General features: G+C 38.4%; 1 protein-coding gene across 3 annotated transcripts; it reads left to right on the plus strand.

Moving 5' to 3' along the window:
• Positions 1–1,386: 1,386 nt before the first annotated feature.
• KLF5 (KLF transcription factor 5) lies at positions 1,387–23,259 on the plus strand. Of its 3 annotated transcripts, none has more exons than XM_047720127.1 (4): positions 1,387–1,535; positions 8,347–9,220; positions 10,246–10,305; positions 21,466–23,259. In XM_047720127.1, exons 2-4 carry the CDS (start codon positions 8,359–8,361, stop codon positions 21,642–21,644), a joined length of 1,101 nt encoding a protein of 366 aa, XP_047576083.1. In that variant the 5' UTR covers positions 1,387–1,535; positions 8,347–8,358; the 3' UTR covers positions 21,645–23,259. The 3 variants fall into 3 exon arrangements, with proteins under 3 accessions (XP_047576083.1, XP_047576080.1, XP_047576082.1); XM_047720124.1 differs by lacking the exon at positions 1,387–1,535 and adding an exon at positions 5,351–5,958; XM_047720126.1 differs by lacking the exon at positions 1,387–1,535 and adding an exon at positions 6,038–6,216.
• Positions 23,260–23,975: the final 716 nt, after the last annotated feature.

Below are 23,975 nucleotides of genomic sequence, written 5' to 3' on the forward strand. Positions count from 1 at the left end.
AACTTTGTAATCTCCCTTCAGTGTTGTTCTACAGTGAATCTTGGGAAAATCTAGAAGTTTGGTTAAGAAAGCTTACATGTCTTCACAGCACAGGGCGATTGCAAGTTGTGGCTTTACTTGTTGCTTTCAAATGGAAAATCACTTCTTTTTAAAATTAAAAAAATGTAGCACTTGAACTCACAACCCGAGATCAAGAGTCACATGCTCTATCAACAGAGACAGCCAGGAACCCCTCAAATGGAAAATCTTGGTCATTACCTGCAGTCAGTCCCAATGAACACTTAACTGTGTAAAGGCAACATTTACTTATATTTCTACTGAAAAGATTTTTTCTGGGGCACCTGGTGGCTCAGTCAGTAGTGTCTTCCTTAGGCTCAGGTTGTGATCTCAGGGTCCTGATATGGAGTCCCACATCTGGCTCCCTGCTCAGCAGGGAGCGTGCTTCTCCCTCTCCCTCTGCCTACTTGTGCTCTCTCTCTTTCTGTCAAATAAAAAAATAAAATCTAAAAAAAGAAAAGAAGCCATTTTATTCTGATTATGACTAGAACACATGGAATTGTGGAAAATTTAGAAAATATTGAAAAACAATGAGAAACTACCAACCCTTTGACCATCTCATTGTAGCTGCCAAAAACATATTTTGTATTATCTTTTTGTCTTTATGTGTGTGTTTATAAAACCTCTTACCTTTTTTACTTGATATATCATGTGACTAAAATTTTTAAATAATATGATTTCTGATGGCAGAACTACAGCCATTGTACAGATATATTGTTGTTCTCCTGTTATTGGTCACTTGGGATATTTCCAATTTTATTTGATTATATTATATATATACATTTTCTTGAGGGGGAATTACCTATCATGTTAAAGGTTCTTTCCATTTTACAAATCTTTCTATTTTGTATATTTTAAAAATAATTTCTATGCCCAGTGTCGGGCTTGAACTCACGACCCCGAGATTAAGGGTCACATGGTCTATTGATTGAACCAGCCAGGAGTCCCAAGCTTATTTCATTTTTAGCCTTCTTCATACTTATTGTCAAACTTTCATACTCAAAAGTTACACATTTTCACAACCATCATCAGGGGATAGAAGTTAAGGAAGGAATGGGTAGTGTTGGTCTTAGCACTACTTTTACACATTTCATTTACAAATTAACCTCCCAAAGGGTCTTCCCTCTTGACCCCCGTGCAGTCTCCTTGAGCATTCCCCTGCCCCACACCCTAGGACCATTAGTGCTTTTGTCATCACACGAACAGCAATTGGTTCAAAACACCGCTCATTGTGATGATGATGAGGCCTCGTGATGTGACCTCCTTAGTGTTCTAAAAGATTGTTTGGTATAACTGCTTCAGTTCAGGATCTTTCTCTGACCTTTCCTATCATGTTTAGAGTCAGAATTCAGATGCTGTACAGTTTAAGCTACAGTATGCCTGGCCTATAACTTGGTTCAAGGCATTTATATTTATGTCATTTTGTCTGCTTCTTATACTAACAAGGTGGAAAAAGCTATCCCAGTCCCCCCCACAAGGTAAAATTCTGGGGTTTTTTGGGTCTAATGCTAGATTTTTAAAAATAGGTTAGATAAATTATAGTACATTTAGGAATTAAGTGCACATGGAGACTTTTAGGAGTATTTTACGAAGAACACATTTAAATCCAAACTTAATATAAAATTTAATTTCTTAACCGGGGTGGGAGATAGCACAAAAATAGAGTATTAATTTTTTTCTAAGGCAGCATTTTAATTTATACAAGAAAGAGGTATTTTAGTCCTATTTAAATTACATATTTTTTCAACCAAAAGGGATGAAATCTTTTCTTATGTTTATTAATTTTTGTGTCAAAATGGTTTGAATTTTGGCTAATCTCAGTGGAAGCCTCTTTATTGTGTTCTGTTCTCAATGACTTTTTTTTTTAATTTGAAGTGTGACTTAAAGCAGTTGCCATTAATGAGAAAGTTAAACAATTTAAAATGTGAAATGTTTTAGAGGACAATAATTATGTCCTTCATATTTCTGTTGATACAAATTCTAACACTAGGTAGGCAATCAGTTAATACCAAGAAAGTCACTTTAAATGGAATAATGTTGTTACCCTAGAGAAGAGTGTACTCCCTTATAAAAAATTATTTTTACTCATTCTCGTGCTTTTTCTGTAGTCCGATATCACTCGGTAATTTGATTCTGACTTTACAGAAATGGAATATTCCATGAAAATTTTCCAAAGTGAATAAAATGTTGTCTAAACTGTCTTAATTTCAAGCTGTCCCTGACAGTTTGGCCGAACAACTGAATACAGATACTTCTTTTGCCGTGTCTTCCTGTGAACATTGCCCAAGTGATAGCTTCATATTTCTCTCATCTCATCATTCAGAAGCTATTTATTCATTTTTTTTTTTCCCATGGCCTCTAAGCCTCCTCCCTGCTCCCACCCCCCCATCACTGAATGCCTGTTCAGCCCCCACACATTCAGGCGTATTTATTCCCGTAAAGATAGTGACACTTATGGTTTATTCTAAGACTAAATCTGTGTTGCCCAGTGACTAAGGGCTTAAGCATGCACACTGCTTCTACGCTTACCCTCCTACCTAACTTGACTACTCAACTTTATTTCTTTCCCTCAGAATTCTCTGTTTTGGCACAGTTCAGTTAACATACCACTGCCAGGCCACTAATTGATTTCTGAAACCTGACATTTGTTTTTTGTTTTCTCCTATCTTTCCTAATGGTACAGCACTACTAAGCAGGAAGGAATGCAAAGAACTAGAAAGTTCAAAGTAATTGAGGATCTGTCCATTCACACTGTCTGGCATCATGCCAATGTAGAACCTGGAACATTTGAAAAATACTAAGTTTTAACCCTTTTTGTTAAGTCAGTGAATCAGGTTTGCAGCTGTAGCATGTGTGTTAACAGCAAGTAAGCTTGGTTGAACATGTTCTTTCTATGTTCAGAATCGCATGGCAAATGTCTCAGAAAAGGATTACTTTCCAATTTCCATACTATTGTACAGTGCTAAGCTAGTTATTTTCTGTGAGATTGCAGAGCCTGGGATTTCAGAGAAACCATTACTTAAAAGTGGCAGTCCTGTTTTATGAATCCTTATGTCAGAAATGAAATTTAAATAAATGCTACTATATTTGAACAAAAAGATTCAACGATGGAATTCAGCTTTTCTAACATATATGTATCGAGAGCCCAGCCATAGCTAAGTTCATATCTTTATTCATTAGAAAAAAATGGAAATGTGGAAAAAAGAGCTGAACTGGACAAATATTTTATTAAAAACTTATCAAATAGTTGGGTTTTATGTTGTTTAGCTACTGGGAAAGCATTTGTAAATGAAAGCATGTTAAAAAATGATGTGAAATATAGAAACATTTCCAGTAAAATAACTGAATTTTATTGTAGTGAAAACAGGTTGAAATAATAGGCCACTGATGCTCTGATAAAGACAAAAGAAAAGGTATAGAGGAGTGTAGAGGCAAATTAAAATATAAATAGATACTAAATTGTATTAAACCTAGGTTAAAAAGAATATAGAACTTCCGTTAAGACTTATCTGTATCACACTCAGGTTTGATCATGTTATCAACATTATAACTGAAAATCTGTCAAAGTTCAATTTTTAAAAAAATTAAATCCCAAACCAATTCTATAATCTGTTTTTAAGTTATTTAATTACATGCTTGGGTTCAATCTTAGAGAAAATCAGGACAGCTTTTTAAAGGTGAACGTAGATACCATGGGACTGTTTGCTTAGGAAAAAATTAGCAAAAAGACTTATTAAATACTACTTTGGTAACATGAAAGTAGTCGTCAACCACTCTCTGAAAGAAGTGATCACGGCTATAAAGATGAATCATTTATTAACAAAAAGGAAATGAAAAGGAGAAAAAATTTACAGCATAATTTTGTTCTCTAGTAATAAATACCTCTAATATTTCATATGCATATTTTTTAAAATCTACACACTGAAATGAGAGCCATACTTTTAAAGATCCACCTCTTTGAAGTGAACATTTTTCTAAGAGCTCATTTTTTAAAGCTGTTTTACTGTGAAGTGATGAGTAGGCTGTTGCATATGTAAAATTGTCTAATAGTATAGTGTGCTGTCAACATATATACATATGTAGTAATATACCAGGCATTTTTATTGAAGTTTATTGTTCCGGCTTCTCAATAAGCCAGATAAAATCATACACAAGAACATTAAGGATTAGAGAAGTGTTTTCCTTAGGTGATTGCTGGCAAAACTTCACCTTCCCATTATAATGTAGTTAATGGATGATAATATATTTGACTATTACTTTCCTACAAATTTAGATTCCCAGTTTTCAGAGCTGCTCCGCGTCTAATGTTTGGCTTCTGCGATTGTCTTTTCGTAGGAAAAGGTGCCATAGTGTTAGGTAAATGTGCTACGTTTCTGTTTTGTAAATATTAAACTCCATTTTTTTGAACATACAGTGCTAGCAAAAACAAGTCGAAGATGTAATCTCTATGTAAATACATTTGAACTAGTCAGTCGTTCGTGCTTAAATTAGCTTCCATGCTTCGGCTACAATCAAAAGTGTAAATATTAAAAACTTCAAAATTCATATGGCCCATCCCCCTCCTCTCCATACACGTATACGAGTTAGAAATGTGTGTGGAAACTTCTTCTAACCACTTAAATACTGTAGGGGAAAGAAAACAAGTTTTTATCAAGGACTTAAAAAAAAAATCTTACCATTAAACCTTTTATTCACGACATTCCGGATTTGCTTTGCTAAATGGACATGTTCACTGCTGAAGATACACAGACAAGAGAGCTGTTTTTAAATGTTTATCACACCGCCCCTCGTTTTCCGCTAAAGAAAAGTACATTTTGTATATTTTAAAATACACACTCGTGAAACAAGTCTCTAAAAACCTTGGCGCCCCCACCTAGCTGCCTTCTGGATTTCAGCTTTTGAGTTTCAGGTCCTTGCACAACACCTAAGACGTGCAAAACTCTTTTTCTCCCTAATCCTGGCAGAGAACAGTCCGAAGAGATCTCCCTCCACGTCTCCACCCTAATTCCCTCTCTTCCTAGATTCCACCCGCTTCTCTCCTTTCCTCCGCCCCCGGCTCCGTCAGCCCAATCTGTCAGAGAAGTTGTGTACAAACTGCGCGGCCGCCCTGCGCGCGAAAGCTCGTGGCCCGAGAGGGCGGGTTAGCCCGGCGAAGGCGGGGCCTGGGCAAACTTCTCCCTTCTCATAGGCTGCCCACTCAGTCCCGGCCGGCCTCAGGGCTTCGGGATTCGCCGCAGCGCTGCCAGTCAGGTTGGTGGGCCACGCCCACTCGGAGTTGGGTAAAATAGAGGCGGGCGTCAAGTGTCAGTAGTCGCGGGGCAGGTACGCGCGCTCACAGCTCGCTCACGGAGACAGACGGTGGCGGGAGCGGGCTCCGGCGAGTGAGAGAGCGCGGTGGGGCGGGGCGGGAGAAAGTGGCCGCCCGGAGGACGTTGGCGTTTACGCGTGTCGGAGCGGAAGAGTTTTGCTTTTCGTGCGCGCCTTCGAAAACCGCGCCTGCTGTTGGCTGAGGGGGTCCACCCAGAGCCTCCCTTTCTCCGCCCGCGGCCCCGCGCCGAGCTCGCCGGCCCGAAGCAGCGTGGGCGAGGTGGAAGCGCGCCCGACCCGCGTCCCGCGCCCGGAGCCGCCCCCTGAGTGCCAATGGCCACGCGGGTGCTGACTATGAGCGCCCGCCTGGGACCCGTGCCCCAGCCGCCGGCCCCGCAGGACGAGCCCGTGTTCGCACAGCTCAAGCCCGTGCTGGGCGCCGCGAACCCGGCCCGCGACGCGGCGCTCTTCCCCGGCGAGGAGCTGAAGCACCCGCACCACCACCCGCAGGCTCAGCCCGCGCCCCCGCAGCCGCCGCAGCCGGCGCCGCCGCCCGCCGCTGGCCCGCGGCTGCCCCCTGAGGAGCTGGTCCAGGTAGGAAGAGCCGCTCCCCTCCCTCCACCCCCCTCCCGGAGCTCGGGCGTGTCCCGCCGCTGCGACGCGCGGGCGACAGGGGCCGCTCCAGGCTGGGGCGTGCGTCGGGGCGCTCCGGGAGCCGGAGCTGGGTGGGCAGCCCCTCCCCGCCCTGCCCTTCTGGCTTGGGCACCCGCAGTCCGCAGGGAGAAAGTAGGGGGACCGGAAGAGCGGGGGTCCCGGGTGAATCTCGTCAGACGCGTCCGGGAGAGGTTAGAGGCAAGTGGGTGCTAACACGCACCTTACTTCGTGTTTTCTTACTTTGGGGGGATGGGACTTGATACCTCACGTCCAGCCTTACTTAAATTCCGTCTTTCACCTTATTCTCCAGCCCCCGCAGTGCTCTGCCCTTGGAGGTTCCCCCACGTCGTCTCAGGGGGAAACGCAAATCGGGGTGCTGACGAGAGGCGCCTCGGGGTGCTGGTTTCGTATTTCTCGTCTCAGCCTGCTTTAGACGCGATCTGGGGCTGCCTTCGGGAAACGAGAGTTAGGAAAGCTAAGGTTGTATTGGAGCGTTTGTTTTTCCTTAAAAAGAAAGACCAAAAAAGACCGGGGGTGTTGTTTTCTTCGTGTGCGCGTAAATTTCCTCCCGGAGCCGCGTTGAAAGCTGGCAGTTGGCTTTTACACTTGCCCGGCAGCCGAATTAGAGCAACCGCCTGTTTCTTTCGCCCACGCAGGGAGTCATATAGCCCAGAAAAAACTTCCCGGGACTTTTAGCCTGTCCCAGGGAAAAAAAAAAAAAAAAATTGGAAGCATACCCACATGCAAACAGCTGGAAGAGCTAAAATCAGAAACCACTAACCACCACGGGAGCGAAGTGCACGAAAGGGTTTAGTTCGGTTTATTTCGAGACGCTTCATTTAATAGCCCCTTGGTCTATGGCGTATTTGCTCCTGAGCTCTCCTAGTCCGGGTGGTCCGCGAGTTTCGTCGTGCTGTAAAAGGGCAGTGGCATTTGTCAGAGATGTGACTCACATGACTAGAGCGTTAATCTTTATTTTTGAAATCGTGTTTATCGGGGGAAACGGTGTCTGCATCCACCCCGAATGATAGAGGAGGTCCGATAATGAAACGCTTTTGAAAATGAGTAGCAGCAAAAAAATGACTACTAGTCACCGGTTTCGGTGCCACGGTTAATAGTTTCATGAGCCATTTAGTTGGACTGGGTTTTTCTTTTAAAATTTACTCTTCGATGTTAAAAATTAAAATGGAAGTTCATGTTGCACTGGAATAGAAGATAGCTGTAAAAAGACTGAGGGAGACTTACTAGTTACAAGTTAGATTGTGTCCTAAAAAAAAAAAAAATCGCCACTTGGAAAAGATTTGGTTATTTCAGGTTTGTCTTTCGGTTTGAGATACAAGGATAAGGGATGATTGAGCTTTTTACAGAGTGAGGGGGAATGTAGCATTGGCCACCGAGGAGGACATGATAAATGTTTTGCTGATGACTGTGCTAAGGATCCATCAGCCTCTCCCCACCCACGGACTCCTTAGCACCACTCTACCGAGGGAGTGATCTTCCCCTAGGTAATTAAAGATCTGTTTTAGATAGGGATATGAATAGGAACATTTTATTATCATATTAACCAATTACAGAATCTGCTGATTAAAATCAACATTTAGACCAAATGTTGAAAGTGAAGTTGATTTGTTCTTCCAGCGGATACTGTGTTTTGCCCAAGACGGTGGCATTTAACTGTCCAGTGACCTATAAATGAGAAAAGGCACTGAAACAGCCCAGGAGTATGTTTTATGTCAGATGTTTCAACAATAGCTGTCCAGGCGAAAACAAAACAACTCCGTGATGATATTTTTAAGGTTGGTTTGCTTAGGTTTTTGTTTGTTTAAACACACTTACATTAATACAAATGTGGCGTGAACAGAATTGAGGTGCTTTGGCAGTGTTACAACACTGTGTTTAAGTTGCGAACTCAACTGTGGTGGGGCCAGGGAATCCTGCTTGTATGTGAGTTCTTAAAATTTCATTTATTTAGATTTATTTTTATGATTATTATTAGAAAGGAATTTTTATTATTCGAAAGGAATATGTATTATTGATGGGAAAAGAATGTTTCCGTGTGCTGCTGCTTTTTCTTGATTTGTCTCTTTCACTTTTTGTCAGGGGCTGATTGTGGGAGCAGTTTACCAAATACACCTTACATAGAGTTTCATAAGGCTTTTGGTAAACCAGGTTATTACACAGTTGACAAATGATAAGTTTATCAGCGACACTTAGGAGTTTGCCCTAGTACTTTTCGCAGGTATTGTTGGGAATTTTCAGTAAGTTTGTCCTTAACCCAGATGATGAATTGGGTGGATTATGCATGTTTGTTTATCTCCTCTTTTGTAGACAAGATGTGAAATGGAGAAGTATCTGACACCTCAGCTTCCTCCAGTTTCTATAATTCCAGAGCATAAAAAGTATAGACGAGACAGTGCCTCAGTCGTAGACCAGTTCTTCACTGACAGTGAAGGGTTACCTTACAGTATCAACATGAACGTCTTCCTCCCTGACATCACTCACCTGAGAACTGGCCTCTACAAATCCCAGAGACCGTGTGTAACACACATCAAGACAGAACCTGTTACCATTTTCAGCCACCAGAGTGAAACGACTGCCCCTCCTCCGGCCCCGACCCAGGCCCTCCCTGAGTTCACCAGTATATTCAGCTCCCACCAGACCGCAGCTCCAGAGGTGAACAATATTTTCATCAAACAAGAACTTCCTACACCAGATCTTCATCTTTCTGTCCCTCCCCAGCAGGGCCACCTCTACCAGCTACTGAATACACCGGATCTAGATATGCCCAGTTCTACAAACCAGACAGCAGTAATGGACACTCTTAATGTTTCTATGTCAGCCGCCATGACAGGCCTTAACACACACACCTCTGCTGTTCCGCAGACTGCAATGAAACAGTTCCAGGGCATGCCCCCTTGCACATACACCATGCCAAGTCAGTTTCTGCCACAGCAGGCCACTTACTTTCCCCCGTCACCACCAAGCTCAGAGCCGGGAAGTCCAGATAGACAAGCAGAGATGCTCCAGAATCTGACCCCACCTCCATCCTATGCTGCTACAATTGCTTCTAAACTGGCAATTCACAATCCAAATTTACCTGCCACCCTGCCAGTTAACTCGCAAAGCATCCAGCCTGTCAGATACAATAGGAGGAGTAACCCGGATTTGGAGAAACGTCGCATCCACTACTGCGATTATCCTGGTACGTGATTTAACATGGTTGAAGCAGCAATACCTGTGTTGAGAGAGAGAGTAGTTAGTTGTGTGTGTGTGTGTGTGTGTGCGCGCGCGCGCATGCCTTTTTTAATCTCAGATTTTAAATTTACGTAGGAAAGTAGTACTTGACAATGAAAAAACCACCTGCTTTGTTCTTTTCATATCTCAGTCTTTTTACTGTACCCTGGAATGTTTGTCTCTTGCTGGTTTTACATACTTAAAAAAAAAAAGCTAGAATATTCTGGAAAAGGTTACTTTGGACTTCTTTATTTCTAATATTGAATAAAAATTAGAATTCTGTGTTATGCCAGAGTTACTTGTGTAACGTATAAATGGGAGTTCTTAATTCTAAATTAAAGTGACCCAAAAAGAATTAGATAAGGTAGGGAAAATAAGGTGTGGTACTGAAGCGGAGATGAAGTAGGCTGCTCTGTTGATGGTGCATTACAAGACTGTCTACAGAATAGATTTAAGGATAGTTCTGATAGCATGTGAGCATATGCTCATTCTGGAATGAGATGTGGCTCAGAATCTAAATTGATGGTGGTGATGGCTTTATCTACAAGTTGCTGGCATAAGCTAGTTTATGATTAATACAGGGTATAATTTATTGACTATGGTACATGATAAAGCGTGATACACTAAATGAAAAAATAAATGTAGTACAGAAAATTGCAGTCATCTTGGATAATGGTTTAACACTGTCCGCTCTAGAGCCATTAAAAGTTTTTTAATCACTGAAGTATATGTTACTAGCATAAAGCACCTACTGTAATATAAACACATATTTCCCATTTGTAGCTTACTTGCTTAACTGCTTTTTCTGCTAAAGTGGTACATAAAGTAAATCACTTTATACTTTTAATAAGGTAACAGGGGGCACCCTTTAAAACTGACGCTTCAAATGTCGATTTCTTCTTTAAAGCCCGGTTTTAAACACTGAATCATCAAATGTAAAGATTTCAAAAGATCTCCAAAATGACAAGCTGTTCTTCCTCTCCTTTATTTCAGGCTGCACAAAAGTTTATACAAAGTCGTCTCATTTAAAAGCTCACCTGAGGACTCATACTGGTATGTAATTTTCTTGTTAATTCTGTGAGTTGTGTAAATAGTGTAAGTGGTATTCATCCTTTTAAAAGCCAACACGTGTTTGATCTCTTCTTTCTTCTGTCAACCTTTATTTTTTAATGGCCGACCTTTTCAGCACTGGCTTGGCTCAAAATTCAGTTCAGCGAAAAAGTCTAGTTCCAGGAAGGCTGATGTTCCCTTACCAAGGCCTTGCCATGTCACCTCATGGAGAATGAATTACCCAAAAATGTTAAAACAACGATGTTTACTAATGGATTTTAATGGCACTGCTATTTCTGCCTTGAAGGAAAAAGAATGGAACTCATTTTCTTTCTTCCATAACAAATCAGTTGGCTTCTGTAAGGTATATTGAATGCTAAAATTTTCCATTTAGCATGTAAAGCATAACTGCCTAATACATTTATCTTTAATTTCACCTTTAACCTAAAATCTCTGTTTAGCATTTTCTCTGTGGTTGATGAAAGGAAGGGCCGAAATTGCAGACTATTAAAATCAGGCAAAGAGGGGGTCATGGTTTAAAAGTTAATTCTGCACACTGTGCCAGCCCAGATTTGAGCTATTTAAGACTATCTTCATTCTAGTTTATATTTCGTCCTTGTTTAGAATGTGCTTTTATGTGGAGTCACTTTAATTTTACAAATATTTATTTTGTCAAGTCTATACATTCACTTTTGAATGCTTTTTAATTTTAAAACTATATTAGAAACCATTTTAGGACAAAACTACATGGCATGCTTTTAAAAAGCTTCCAAATACCCAAAATATTTTCAAATACATAGATGGTTACTATCTGATTTTCCTAAAAGGCCGTCCCTGAAGGAAAGAACTTATATGAAATGACAGTGTTTTGTTTTTTTTTTTCCCCTCCGTAAATTCAGCCTTACCTAAAGTTCAAAAAATAAGTTTGCTAATAAAAGCAGTGACCTAGCAAAATGTTTTATTCCATCATTGCTATGGAAACCAAAGTATTCAACAGTTCCTTTGAATGGGTTGTTGGATTAGTGTGAGGACTTGAATCTCCCCAGGCTAGATGTTACTATGGAAATTGAGTTTTGATAAATGAAGTAGTTATCTCTAACTGCTGCATTAAAAAGTAAAAGCCTGTGAACAAAGGTCAGTGCTGAGATAGAACACTAGGAGGAATATGGCTGCAGACATTTTGTATGCATGTAAGGAAGTAATACTTGATATCTCAGTGATAAACACTCCTTATTAAAATCTAAATAGTATTGGCGTCAGTGGTAGATTCCAGGACTTTCTGAGAAATTGCTTTTAAAGAAAAGATAGCTCAGGTATTTATCAGTGAAATGAATGGGTTGTTTTGGCCTGAAGTTTTTAGCTATAAAGCGATTATATGAAAGGCATGATCCTACATAAGCAGCTCAAGTACAAATTATGTTTGTAGTTGAACAACCACTAAGTATATAATAAACTCAGTCTAAAGTTTTCAAAATGCAAATGATGGCCAAGAAAACATTCCATGTAGAAATACTAAAACAGCTGTTAATAGAATAAATAATTGTCTTCGGGAAGGAAACACTGAAAATGGGGTTTTACCTGAATTTTGACTAATTGGAATAGAAATAAGCTTGAAACATTGGAATGATTATTTTTTTTCTTCTTTGAAAGCCCTTGAAATGGGAGATAGGAAGGAGGGAACATGTTTTTCATGAGGTTTAAAGTCTCCTAATAAAAAGAGTGCAATTGCATATCACACTGTAATCAGCTGCCTATTGCAGGTATATAGTCAGCATATCTGAGTGGCCTTGAAAACCCCTGTCAGGGGTTAGTGCTCTCAATACTTAATAGCTGGGATTCTGGAACTTGACCTGCTGTCAAAGAAATTTAATAGTGGGCTGTCTTAACAGTGATCGTACTAATAAAACCAAACTAAAAAGAGGACCCAGGCCTAGTTTGGGTCCCATGCATCAACTTTCTCACCTGATCATACGTGTGGCCATCAGCATCTAATGAATGAGACCATGTAATCCAGTTTAATAAAGTTTTGTTTGATACAGTCTCAAATGCCTTGAGGGGGAGGGTTTGTAGCAGACTTGTTCATCTGGCTAAACCCGTTCTTGGGTAATCATAGAGCATTGAGGTGGTTTTCTCCTCATTTCTAGTTTCTAGACAATGTCTTTTAAAATTACCTGTGCACTCTCATTGCAGCCTCCCTGACTGTTGTTTTTTTTTTTTCTTTTTTAAAGATTTTATTTATTTATTTGACAGAGAGAGCTCACAAGTAGATGGAGAGGCAGGCAGAGAGAGAGAGAGAGAGAGGGAAGCAGGCTCCCTGCTGAGCAAAGAGCCCGATGCGGGACTCGATCCCAGGGCCCTGAAATCATGACCTGAGCCGAAGGCAGCGGCTTAACCCACTGAGCCACCCAGGCGCCCCCCCTGACTGTTGTTTTTTAATGAATGTATCTGAAGTGAGAATATCTTTGTTTTTCCCTCTTTTCTCCATCCTGCTCCCACCCTGGACAGTTTATTAGGAGATTTTAAAAAAATCTATATGGGGATCTTGAATTTGATATACAAAATTGCTTTTTAAGGGATTGCCATTTTGCAGGCAGAATGTGAAAAGCCACCCTAGCATTTCCATGGAATATAATTGTAATTGCTTTAAAATGTCAAGTTACCTTATGTTTTAAAAATGATTTAAGCAATTAAAACAAACTACATCTGAATTCTATTTAATTGCTTATTCTGGAGTTTTAGACAGTAAGTGCTTCTTGACTTGCAAATTGAACATAAGGGAATGGTCTTTCCAAAACAAGACCTTTTTCAAAAAATTTAGGATGAATGTAGAAGATAACCAGTTTTCTTGAACCAGAAATCCCATAGCATCCTTCTAAGCACTTTTCTAAGTTTATACACTTGATTTCTCTCTTATTCATAAAGAACATACAGGTGGTACAAAGTTCTATCTTTGAATGGTCACACAAAACACCTGAAATGTACTTTCCTGTATTTTAGCAAATGGTTATATTTCACTTACATGTCCATATATTATAGGTCTGTAGAGGTACCCCTTGTATGGGTGTGTGGGTGTTTTGTGTTAGTAGTAATGCGTGTATATACATACCATGCCTCTGGTTAGAAATAATTATGGCTGCTTCTGGACAATAGTGTCAACTGGTATACTGTACTTTAAAAGCATGTAACTGCAAATGTTCTGCTGAAATTTGTGTATGCGTTTTTGATGTATATAAGGGACTACACTCATTGCCATCATCTAAAAATGCTCCTGAGCACTTTCTAAGGAAAAGATTCACTTAACCATGTTGCTCTTACAAATCAACTGAAGATTTAAAGTAATTCTAAGCATAGGCTTGAGGCCAAAAAAGGTAAAAGACAATAGGGAAAGAAAGTTAAGGCTGTATGTACAAAGAAAAATTTGCAAGAAATTGAAAATCTTTCTTATCTACTGTTACTGGTTTCTTGGTGTGCCTGTTAAATACAGCTTTTACTTTGAGTTTGGAAATTTCTTTGAAAATGGTATTTATGGTTTAGTAAAAAGTACTTTCCAAAGAAAAAGTTCTGAAACTAGTGAACTCACTCAGTACAGGTGTTTAAAATCTTAGTGCCTTCAGTCACATGAGTGGATATGTACTTAACCCTAAAGAATACCTGAAAGTGGTTGGGAAATTAGGGTAAGGAAACATTTTTAGACATTGAGCAGTCTCAGCTACCTGGAACGGGGCAGAAAATGAGCAATTGTATGTACATGGAAGTCTTTGAGCTGCACACACACTTGGCTCAAGTATCCCTTAGACCAAGACTGTTTGTACAGGCCCTTACGACTTGCCAAGGGCTGACAAGGAGAGGACAATTGGAACCCCCCCCCCCCCCAAGAAAATGGAAACTACAATAACAAAGGAACACAAAATGGATTCAGGGAGGCCCTATACTGTTAGTGCTGCATTTTACAGTGAGCTGTTCGGGATGCTTTGTTTAATTAAGAAAAAAATGCACAGTACCTTTTGGAAAGATTTTTAGGCCAAGTCTTAAATTTTAAGGGGGTATATTCCCATATTCTGTTTCACTTATGTAGAACACTTTATTTCCTAATGACACTTAACATTAATATTTTACTATGCATACTTTAAAATGTACAATCTCTGCTTGATGATTTTAGTTTCAGTTTAGGTATTACTTACATAAATTTCCTATCTAGTTCTTTATTCCATATTTACTTACTATCTGTTTAATGTGTATTAGGTATAGATTTTGTGTCTAAAAATACTGACAGACAGGAATTTTTCATTCATGGTACTTGGCCACTAAAACACTCAAAATGTTGAGAACACGAGTTATTCCCTTTTTTTTTGTGGAATTGTGGGAGGAAGGAAAGTATTAAAACAATTTCACTTCCTTGAAAAATTATTTAGCATAAGTCTCTCCTCTCTAGATAAGTAGGTAGTTAGATGGCCATAATGGAGATCATACAGTTTGGATCTAGAGTCACTCCATTGGTGTTTAACTTGGTAACCTGTGTTATTGGTAGAGGTGGAAAAGTTGGGCAGGATGAAATTACTTAGTATCCAGTGGATTTTTTGAGTCTGTATTTGAAAATATGCAGGTAAAAGTATCACATTTAGCTTATAATTTCAGATATTATTAAAATTCTTAAATTACTTTTATTTGCAGCTTTGAAATTTATTCTCTATTGATAATTTAAAGCTTATATAAGAAAAGTAGTGGCTTACGAGACTTGCTACTTCAGACCCTTGGAAAAGGTATTTATGAGCATGAAAGCTTAGAAACAATTCTTTTTAATGACTCACTGGGAAAATTAAACTTTGCTTCTAGGACTTGTTCTTTTCATCTGAAAAACATTTACATAGGAAATTGATAAAACATTGTCTTGAGATGATAAAGCTTAATCAAAGCTTAAGATGTATAATTTGATTAAGCAAAAATTTTGTGGAGAATCCAAAGAATCTTTTTCTTCTGTTTTGTTCTTACAAACTAGTGGGAGAAAGGTAGTTCATAAGCAGATAAAAATGGAATTGCTGAAGAGGGTCAGATAGAAATAAGCAGTTCTGAAGGTAGAGAGAATGTAATACACCTTTTTTTTAATGTAATAATTTAATCACCCAAGATTTTTACTTTGATAGGTATTTTTAGTTCTATAGAATGTAGTAGCTGTTTACTTGATGACCTACATTTTTTTCTGGTGGAAGGTTAGAAACAAAGTGATGTCCTACTTTAGTAAAAGTATCTCTCTAGCACTATTCCTATTCTATCAGCCTGTATTATTTATACTCAAGGATCTTTAACTCTGATAGGGGAAGTTAACTGTTCTAGAAGTGCATGTTTAGGTACCTTACAGTAAAACAGAATAATGTTTCTTTTTGACTACTTTATAAATACACACCTTTTAAGAGTTGGGAGAAAGCTTGTCAAGGTAGCCACAGTAAATGCATTTGAGGAAAGACTATCCTGTACTCATTCGGTGCTAGAAAAGTTAAAATACAGAATTTGTCTGTTTTGGTTAAAAGGGGGAAGGTAAAATCTTTCATTGACTTTTTTTAAAAAGTCAGGTTCTTAATAAGAAAGTGAATCTGAGTGTCCTCTTTTTGTCAGAAGACTCAAGAATTGGTATTTCATTAACACAGTGAGCAAGGATTTTTCAGTGTTTTTGTGGGGAACCCTTAGGAGATGTGCAGAAACTTGGGGGCCTAGAGAGTTGCTCAGGGAGGAGACTGCAAATGTAACCCCTGACTGCAGTGTGGGTTTGTCAGGTCGCTGTTTTTTGGCCCCAGAAGTCCCTTTGCTCTTTTAGACCAGCAGTAGGAGCTTCAGAACTCCTTGGTTTTCATCAATTGTAGTCCATTTCTGTAAAGAAGCACTTGTTTTATCCTTGCACAAGTCTTTGCATGATGGATAATAAATGGATTCCTTGCTGCTTGGATTCTGAACATGTCCTAAAAGCATGGTTCTCACCTAAACACACATTTAGTGAGATAATAGAACCAGGTAGTTGGTGGCGGGTGGGGGTAGACAATCTGACAATTGGGTAGATTGTACCAGGTGCTTTCCTGTCTCTTAATACCTTACCTTACCTTCTCATGGATGAAAAAATCAGAATTAGTCAGGCTTGGGCCAAACAAGGGATTGTTCCAAAGATGCATTGTGAGAAGTGTGGCATTGCAGCTGGAGCAGAAGATAGTCTGTCCTTGAGGAACTTCCAAAGCTAGTTAAGGAGGCAAAACACAGCTGTTTGAACCCTCTTAACAGCAGTATATGTGCAAGTGCAAACCAGTCATTCAGAACTAATCTAAGTGGTGCTATAGGGATACAGAGAAATGGAATGATCTCTCCTGGACTGTCAGAGGTTTTCTGGAAGTGTTAAGGTGAATCAAATTTCAAAGAAAGGGTAAGCATATGAACTGACCGCAAATTGGCAGGGAGAAAGAAGGAATTTCTTGTATTTCCTTTTAATTAATCAGTTTCCTGAAAAAGGGTGCATTATTGACAGGATACTGTTTATCTAGTAAATATTAGTTGCATTTTGCAAATACAGATAATACTAATCTTTTAAATGAACCCTTCTGTTTCAAGTGTAAGAGATGTGCTTTGAATAATACGATGAGTTTTAATGAAAAGATTTTTTAAATAGAAAATTACTGGCATAGCTACATAAAAATACAAATTAATGAGCCCAAATCATACTACCTTATCTTCTTTTTAGATACTATTATTTCCCCAATAATTTCTTTAATCTTTTGATTGTTTCCCATTTTTCACCTTTTCTTAGAATATATAGAGACTGTTTCAGACTCAATTCCCTAAGTGTCTAATGTCTAGTAATGTTTTAAATCTAATGATGTAAAAAGTATAATTATTACTAAATTACATAACATTTTCCTTCTGAAATAAGAGCTGATTTAAGAATTAAGTACCAACTATTAAAATAATTTATTCCACTTTAACTGTATGCATTGTTTTGTTTTCTCAGAATGGGAAATGGATTTTAAGTTCTTTGAGGCCAGTGACTTAAGTCTTTTTTTTTTTTTTTTAAGAGAAAATTAAGATTACGTCTTAGTTTTGTTTCTCAAGTCATTTAGTGCAGATTACACTTGTTTACTAAATACTGGTCTTTTAAATTCTGATAGTTACTAGTCTCCGTTGGATACAATTGATTGAATTACCTTTTAGTTATCAGGCAGGAGGTCAGTACAGTTTGCTGGTAATAAAGTTCTAAAAAGTTACCTAAAATAGCTATTCTGAGCAATATTTCCATGTATGATATTTTTCTTTTGTTAGAAGAATGTGGAACGTTCTAGGAAAAGACCTTGGTATGAGTCTATTGAATATGTTCAGCAGAGCAGAGAAACCTCCCATTCTGTTGTGGTAGGTTCAAAAGTCATTTTTTACCTGTTTATCAGAGGAAAAAAATGAGGATTTTTTTAGTTCATTGCTAAAGATTTCAGATACATTGTAAACATGTTCTGTTAACCCCCTGGAATTCATTTGTAAAGGGAAATGATCATGAGGTGGTATTTGAGGGATTGTCAGAACAGTTCTCTGGACCCCACTGGTCCTAAAAGGTGGGTCTCCACTGAAGGCTGGTTCATGTATGCCCTGTGCTTCCCATTGTCTGCAGTTTAAGGCCTGTTCTCTGAGTCCATTAATCTGTTCCATAGCTGACTTTCTCAAGTGGTTTTAGAATCTTTAAATAAATTTGAACAGTAAGTGTTCTTTAAATTGTTCGTATAGAGTTAACGGAGTGTTTGCTAATGGAGGGCTTAAGTAGGATGCTAAGGAAAAGTGGCAGGCCCAGATTCTTAATCTGGAGCTCATTGTTTCACTTGTAACTCACTAGTTAACTGTGAGGAGTAAGTGAAATAATGAGAAATACCTGGTTCCGCATTTGTACTCCACAAATGTTTGTGTCTGTTCCCTTCTTCCATTGGTAATGCTTTGCTTCCAATTTTTATGAAATACATTCATTGTTCTTCTCAGTACCGAAAGTGTGTATATTGAACTTGAATAATTTCTAAAAAAGATAAGGGATTCCTAGCAAAAATACTTCTGGTTAATTTTAAAGTAGAAGAAAAGACATACTTTTTTTGAGATAAAGTTGAAGCTTGTTTTTCATGCTGTCCAAACTTGTCACTTTTTTTCTTTTTGCCTTTGGGAAAGTTTCACATTAACAGCATGAGAACTTAAAAATACAGTTGATGTTGAAAGAGCTTAACTAAATATTTTAAATTGGTGGTATTGGAAAGAGATTCTGTAAAAATCCAATTAAACTTTTGAAAGCTCTATCCTGTTGAAATAACTTAAAGGAAGTCAGTTTGGTTTCCCAGAAGTACTGTGCATAGTGTTTCTGGCTGAGGAAGAAAGGCCCGAACTACTATTTGGCCAGAAATTGGGTACCAGCTTCCTCTATGATGTTTTACTTGAGCCGTGTTGACACTTGAATAAATCCCATAGAAACTGCCCCAAGTGGGGAATAGTTGTCCTTGCTTTTATAGTAAAGACTTGGCCCTGTAACTAATGTCCTAGACACTGGTAGTATTCTTGGCTGAATAATCTATAGATGTGCATAAATTGAGAGCAAAACCCCAAATGTTTTAGGAACTTTAATGGCTACCGTTTTTCAACCAATCAGTAAAGTAAACTTTAAAAAATATTGGTGCAGTTTATTGCTTCATAGCCAATAAAAATAATGAACAAAAAGAGTCTAGTGTCCCTTGTTTCTTAAATAAACTCTGAAAATTCAGTTTTCTTGCTATTTAATTATTAAATGCAAAAGACTAGAATGATTTCTTTTAAAATTAGAGCACTTCATGAATTTTTTTCCTTGCCTCAGACCTCAGAAGTAACTTTCTCTTTCAATTAATTGACAGTGAAGTATTTGACCAACATGTTTGTTTCTGTGATTTATTTTTCACGAGGAACAAAAACAAATGGCTTGTGCAAAAAGTTAACTTTTTTCTCTTTGATTTACATTTACAAGAGTGCGTGCTAGATTTACTCCTAATATTAAATAATATGAACACAAATTGAGAGAGAAGAGTTTACTACAGTTACTTAAAATGTTTGTGTTAGTTTTAATTCTTAGAATTTATACTGGGAAAAAAAAAACTTTAGGAATTGCGAGTATATATTTTAAATGAAAAAAAAAATTTTTTTTTTTTAAAGATTTTATTTATTTGACAGAGATCACAAGTAGGCAGAGAGGGAGGCAGAGAGAGAGGAAGGGAAGCAGGCTCCCTGCTGAGCAAAGAGCCCGATGCGGAGCTTGATCCCAGGACTCTGGGATCATGATTTGAGCAGAAGGCAGAGGCTTTAACCCACTGAGCCACCCAGGTGCCCCTTAAATGAAAATTTTTAAAAAATTATGGATTTCTGTCTTGGTTCAGAGCCAGAGGAGAGGAGAGAGGAAAGAAGATTTTTGGGGACGTATACCATAGAAGTTGAAAGAAAAATCTAGGAGATAATAGGTACAAATTTCAAAGGGCTATTCTGCTCCTTTGTCCTTATGGGATTTTGTTTTAAGAGTCAGAGTAGTTACCAGGACAGCAAAAATAAATTAACTACAAGCTGTAGAAATCTCAGTTGTTGTGGACAGTAACTTGTAAAATTTGGACTCAGTTGAATAATTTTAAAACTTCCTGAACATGATACTGCTAAATCAGACAGAAAGGTTGTTGGGTTTCATTGTGGTACTAAGTAGAGTGTTCAAAGTGACTTGGAGGCTCTTCTCTTTCACAAGAAACCACGTTTTAAGGAATTCAGGAGTGTGACTATTCACAGTTTTAAAAGGTATCCAAATAAAACTGAGCAGTAAGCCAACAGTAGTACTTTAATAAGAAAGTTTATCTCAAAACTTTCAAATTCATAGAAAGTTCTAACATAATGGAGCCTAAATAATAGGAACTTATAGTTAATGCTCAGTGAAACTTCCTCAGGTTTTGGGATTTATTTAGGGGAATACCTGGGGTTAATTAATTAATTAAATAGGGTTAATTAACTCTTAAACTGGGAGTTAAGACTGCATTATCAATATTAAGTGGATTTGAAAGATTAGCAACTAGCAAACTTCAGACAACATTAAGAATACTACAAATTGCGGTGGGATTGTGGCCTAAATGTCAGTTTACCAGAGTTAGAAAGTGCTGTGAAAGAATAAGGAGATTGATTGATTAGAGACTTTTAAAACAGGTATAATGCTTGTAAGCTCCATGAGACCGGGCATTTTTGTTCTGTTGACCACTGTGTCCCATATACTCAGGACGGTGCCTGGCAGGTAATAGACACAGGGCAGATACATGTCTGTATCAGCAAATGTTAGAAGTACTACAGGTCCATGATTCTTCACCAAAGTGAGGTTACTGGTATCAGACTTCCTGATCTGGTTGAGGAATTTATTAAATATAAGATGCATAAAGCTTCAGGACCAATTCAACTTTAATATGTTCCTAGCTTTATTTTGCTTTTATCTGACTGAACAATGGGAAGGTGTGAATGTGTGTGTGCTGTAGTGAATTTCGAAGAGTGAGTACCCCTTCATCCATTTTGGAGGCCCTGTGTTCAGACCGCTAACATACTCATATGAAGGTTCGCCTGGCTAATCCCGAAACCAGACCCCATTTGAAAAGATTGCAGTTGTGTAGTACATTGAGTTCGCGGTATTGGTGATTTGAGCAGCCTCGGAATGTTTTCCTCCCTTGGCCGGCAGAGCCATTAGTCCTGTGCTGGTTTAACTTGGGTTTGTTGGTGTAGAAGTTGAGTTCCCACAGCGGTGATAAAGCCCCCTGAGGGCATCTAGCCATTTCATGGATTTATATGTTTGGAAACAGTACATAACAAATAAGCATCCATTCGTCTTGCACATTCGAAATCACAATTTTCCTGCTCGTGAGAAGTCCAGATACATCTATCTTTCTGTAATTAGGTTGAATACTACCTAGGAAAGAGCGGCTCTCTTCACTAGGTTCTTGAGGAAGTCTAAGATCCTAATGGAATTTATGAACCAACCTTCTCTTGGACCATGTTTTTTTTGGTTTTTTGTTTTATTTTGTTTTGTTTTTTTTTTTAAAAAGACTTTTCCTTCTCAGATAGTGTCTGCAATGTTTGTCTTGCAAGCAGGCCCCCCCCTCACCTCCTCTTGGTCCGTTGTCACAGGTGAGAAGCCGTACAAGTGCACCTGGGAGGGCTGTGACTGGAGGTTCGCGCGCTCGGACGAGCTGACCCGCCACTACCGGAAGCACACCGGGGCCAAGCCATTCCAGTGCGGGGTGTGCAACCGAAGCTTCTCCCGCTCTGACCACCTGGCCCTGCACATGAAGAGGCACCAGAACTGAGAGCCCGGCTGTGGCCTGCCGTGCCTATGCAATTCACACTGACGTTCTGCAGTTCCTTTGGCAAAGTTTTAAACTACAAACCTAACCTATATATATATAAAAAAAAAAAGAAAAAACAAAAAACTGGAAATGTATATTTTGTATATTTGAGAAAACAGGGAATACCTTGTATGAATACCAAAGCGTTTGGTCCTTTTGAGAATCTGGAATGCTTGCTGTAATGTATTTGGCTTTACTCAAGCAGATCTCATCTCCTGACAGGCTGCCACATCTCAGTTGTGGGTAGGGGGGTGGGGGTGCAGGGTGTGTTTGCAGTGTTTTACCTAAGCACCATCATTTAATGTGACAGTGTTTAGTAAACAAGTCAGTTGGCAGGCACAGGAAGAAGGCTGGATTGTATGTCAAGATTTTACTTGACATCAAGTAGTTTATTTTTTTTTTTTCAATATTAGATAATTCCTTAGAGGTGCGCAGTGTACCTGGCAATTCACAAATAGCCATTGAACAAATGTGTTTGTTTGTTTTTATATGAGTTGCCTATATTTGCTATTCAAAATTTTGTAAATACGCAAATCAGCTTTATAGGTTTATTACAAATTTTCTAAGATTCTCTTGGGGGAAAATCATAAATAATTCTGTTTGAAAAAAACCATGAATACATTTACAGTTAGAATTTGTGGTAAAATACCTCTTCAAACTTCACCAAATTCATTTCTTTAGGAGGAAGAAATCATTCAAATGAACTTAAAAAGCAGATTCCATGCACTGATGAAAATAGGATTACTTTCAATATGAGAGACCTTTTATATGAATTGTGAACTCCAGAGCTTAAAGATAAAATACGTAAAAGTGAAAACCTCTAACAATAAGCTAAACAGTATCGTTTTAAAAAAGAAGGACTTGGCAGCTCTCACGTGGCAATGTTGAATTTATGATGCAGTTTTCACATATTGGAATGTTCGCTTATGCAGTACTGTTGGTTAAACGACAATTTATATGGATTTTGCATGCAATATACAGTGAGACACAGTAATTTTACCTAAATTACAGTGCAGTTTAGTTATAATCATTGTTAATACTGACTCAGTGTCTGCCTTTAATTATTAAATGACATGTTGAAAGCGTAAGGAAGCAAGTGCTACATATATGCAAAATAATAGTAATGTGATGCTGATGCTGTTAACCAAAGGGCAGAATAAATAAGCAAAATGCCAAAAGGGGTCTTAATTGAAAATGGAAACGTAATTTTGTTTTTAAAATATTGTTTATCTTTATTTATTTTGTGGTAATATAGTAAGTTTTTTTTAGAAAATTTTCATAACTTGATAAATTATAGTTTTGTTCGTTAGAGAAGTTGCTCTTAAAACGTGTAAATAGATGACAAACGGTGTAAATATTTTGTAAGGCTTCAAAATGTTTATACGTGGAACATGCCTACATACAAAGCATAAATTGGTTGCTGTTTTGCTTCTTTTCCCCTCTTATTTTTGTATTGTGGTCATTTCCTATGCAAATAATGGAGCAAACAGCTGTATAGTTGTAGAATTTTTTGAGAGAATGAGATGTTTATATATTAACGACAATTTTTTTTGGAAAATAAAAAGTGCCTAAAAGATTCATGTTTTGCCTGCCTTCTTCACCTACAACAGCAAAAACAGCAAATTCCAATCCCACATTGGGGGATAAAATAAAAACAATTCCCACATTGAACCAAAGCTACCTTTGTTTAAAACAAAAAAAGGGGGTTTGTTTTAGAAATAACGATTACAAGTATAAAGGGAGATACATAAATTTCATGAATGCTGATCCCCCCCCCTTTCACTACAGACAGGTAACTGCATTAGCCTTTTCAAGGTTATTTGTTGAGGTAATGGCATACGCTCTTTTTAAAAGATTTTGTTTATTTGAGAGAAGGAGGAAGGGGGAGGGGCAGAGGGGGAGGGCTGAGCAGGAAGCCTCATCTGAGCCAAAGGCAGAAGGTAGGAGTCCCCCCAGGTCGCTGCATATGCTAGTTATATTGTCTGAGGTAAATAAAACGAATTGGGCTTTTAACCTTTTTTCCTCCTTTTTAGGAGACAAAAAGATAAAGTTTATTTAATCCAGTACAAATAAGCACATGTAGGGTTTGGTTTTTAATACCATTATCCAATGAAAAAGATGGGGCTCCTTAGAGAAATGTTTAATATTCCAGGACCGGGTTAGCAAATAGACAAAATGAGCCTAGAGCATCTGACAGCACCAGAAAGGAAGTCCTTCAAATCCTGTGATGATGGAGGTATCTCAGAGCAACAATGAAAAGTAGGAAGGAGTTACAACCCAGAGTGTAAAATA

This window comes from Lutra lutra, chromosome 3, assembly GCF_902655055.1.
Source record: "Lutra lutra chromosome 3, mLutLut1.2, whole genome shotgun sequence".
In the NCBI taxonomy this organism is placed as follows: domain Eukaryota; kingdom Metazoa; phylum Chordata; class Mammalia; order Carnivora; family Mustelidae; genus Lutra; species Lutra lutra.

Excerpts from the sequence above, each read along its gene's own strand:
- KLF5 (XM_047720124.1), top strand. The coding sequence starts at position 5,698 with ATGGCCACGCGGGTGCTGACTATGAGCGCCCGCCTGGGACCCGTGCCC. Across the intron at positions 5,959-8,346 it reads CCCCTGAGGAGCTGGTCCAG|ACAAGATGTGAAATGGAGAA; the intron begins GTAGGAAGAGCC and ends CCTCTTTTGTAG. Across the intron at positions 10,306-21,465 it reads TCACCTGAGGACTCATACTG|GTGAGAAGCCGTACAAGTGC; the intron begins GTATGTAATTTT and ends CCGTTGTCACAG.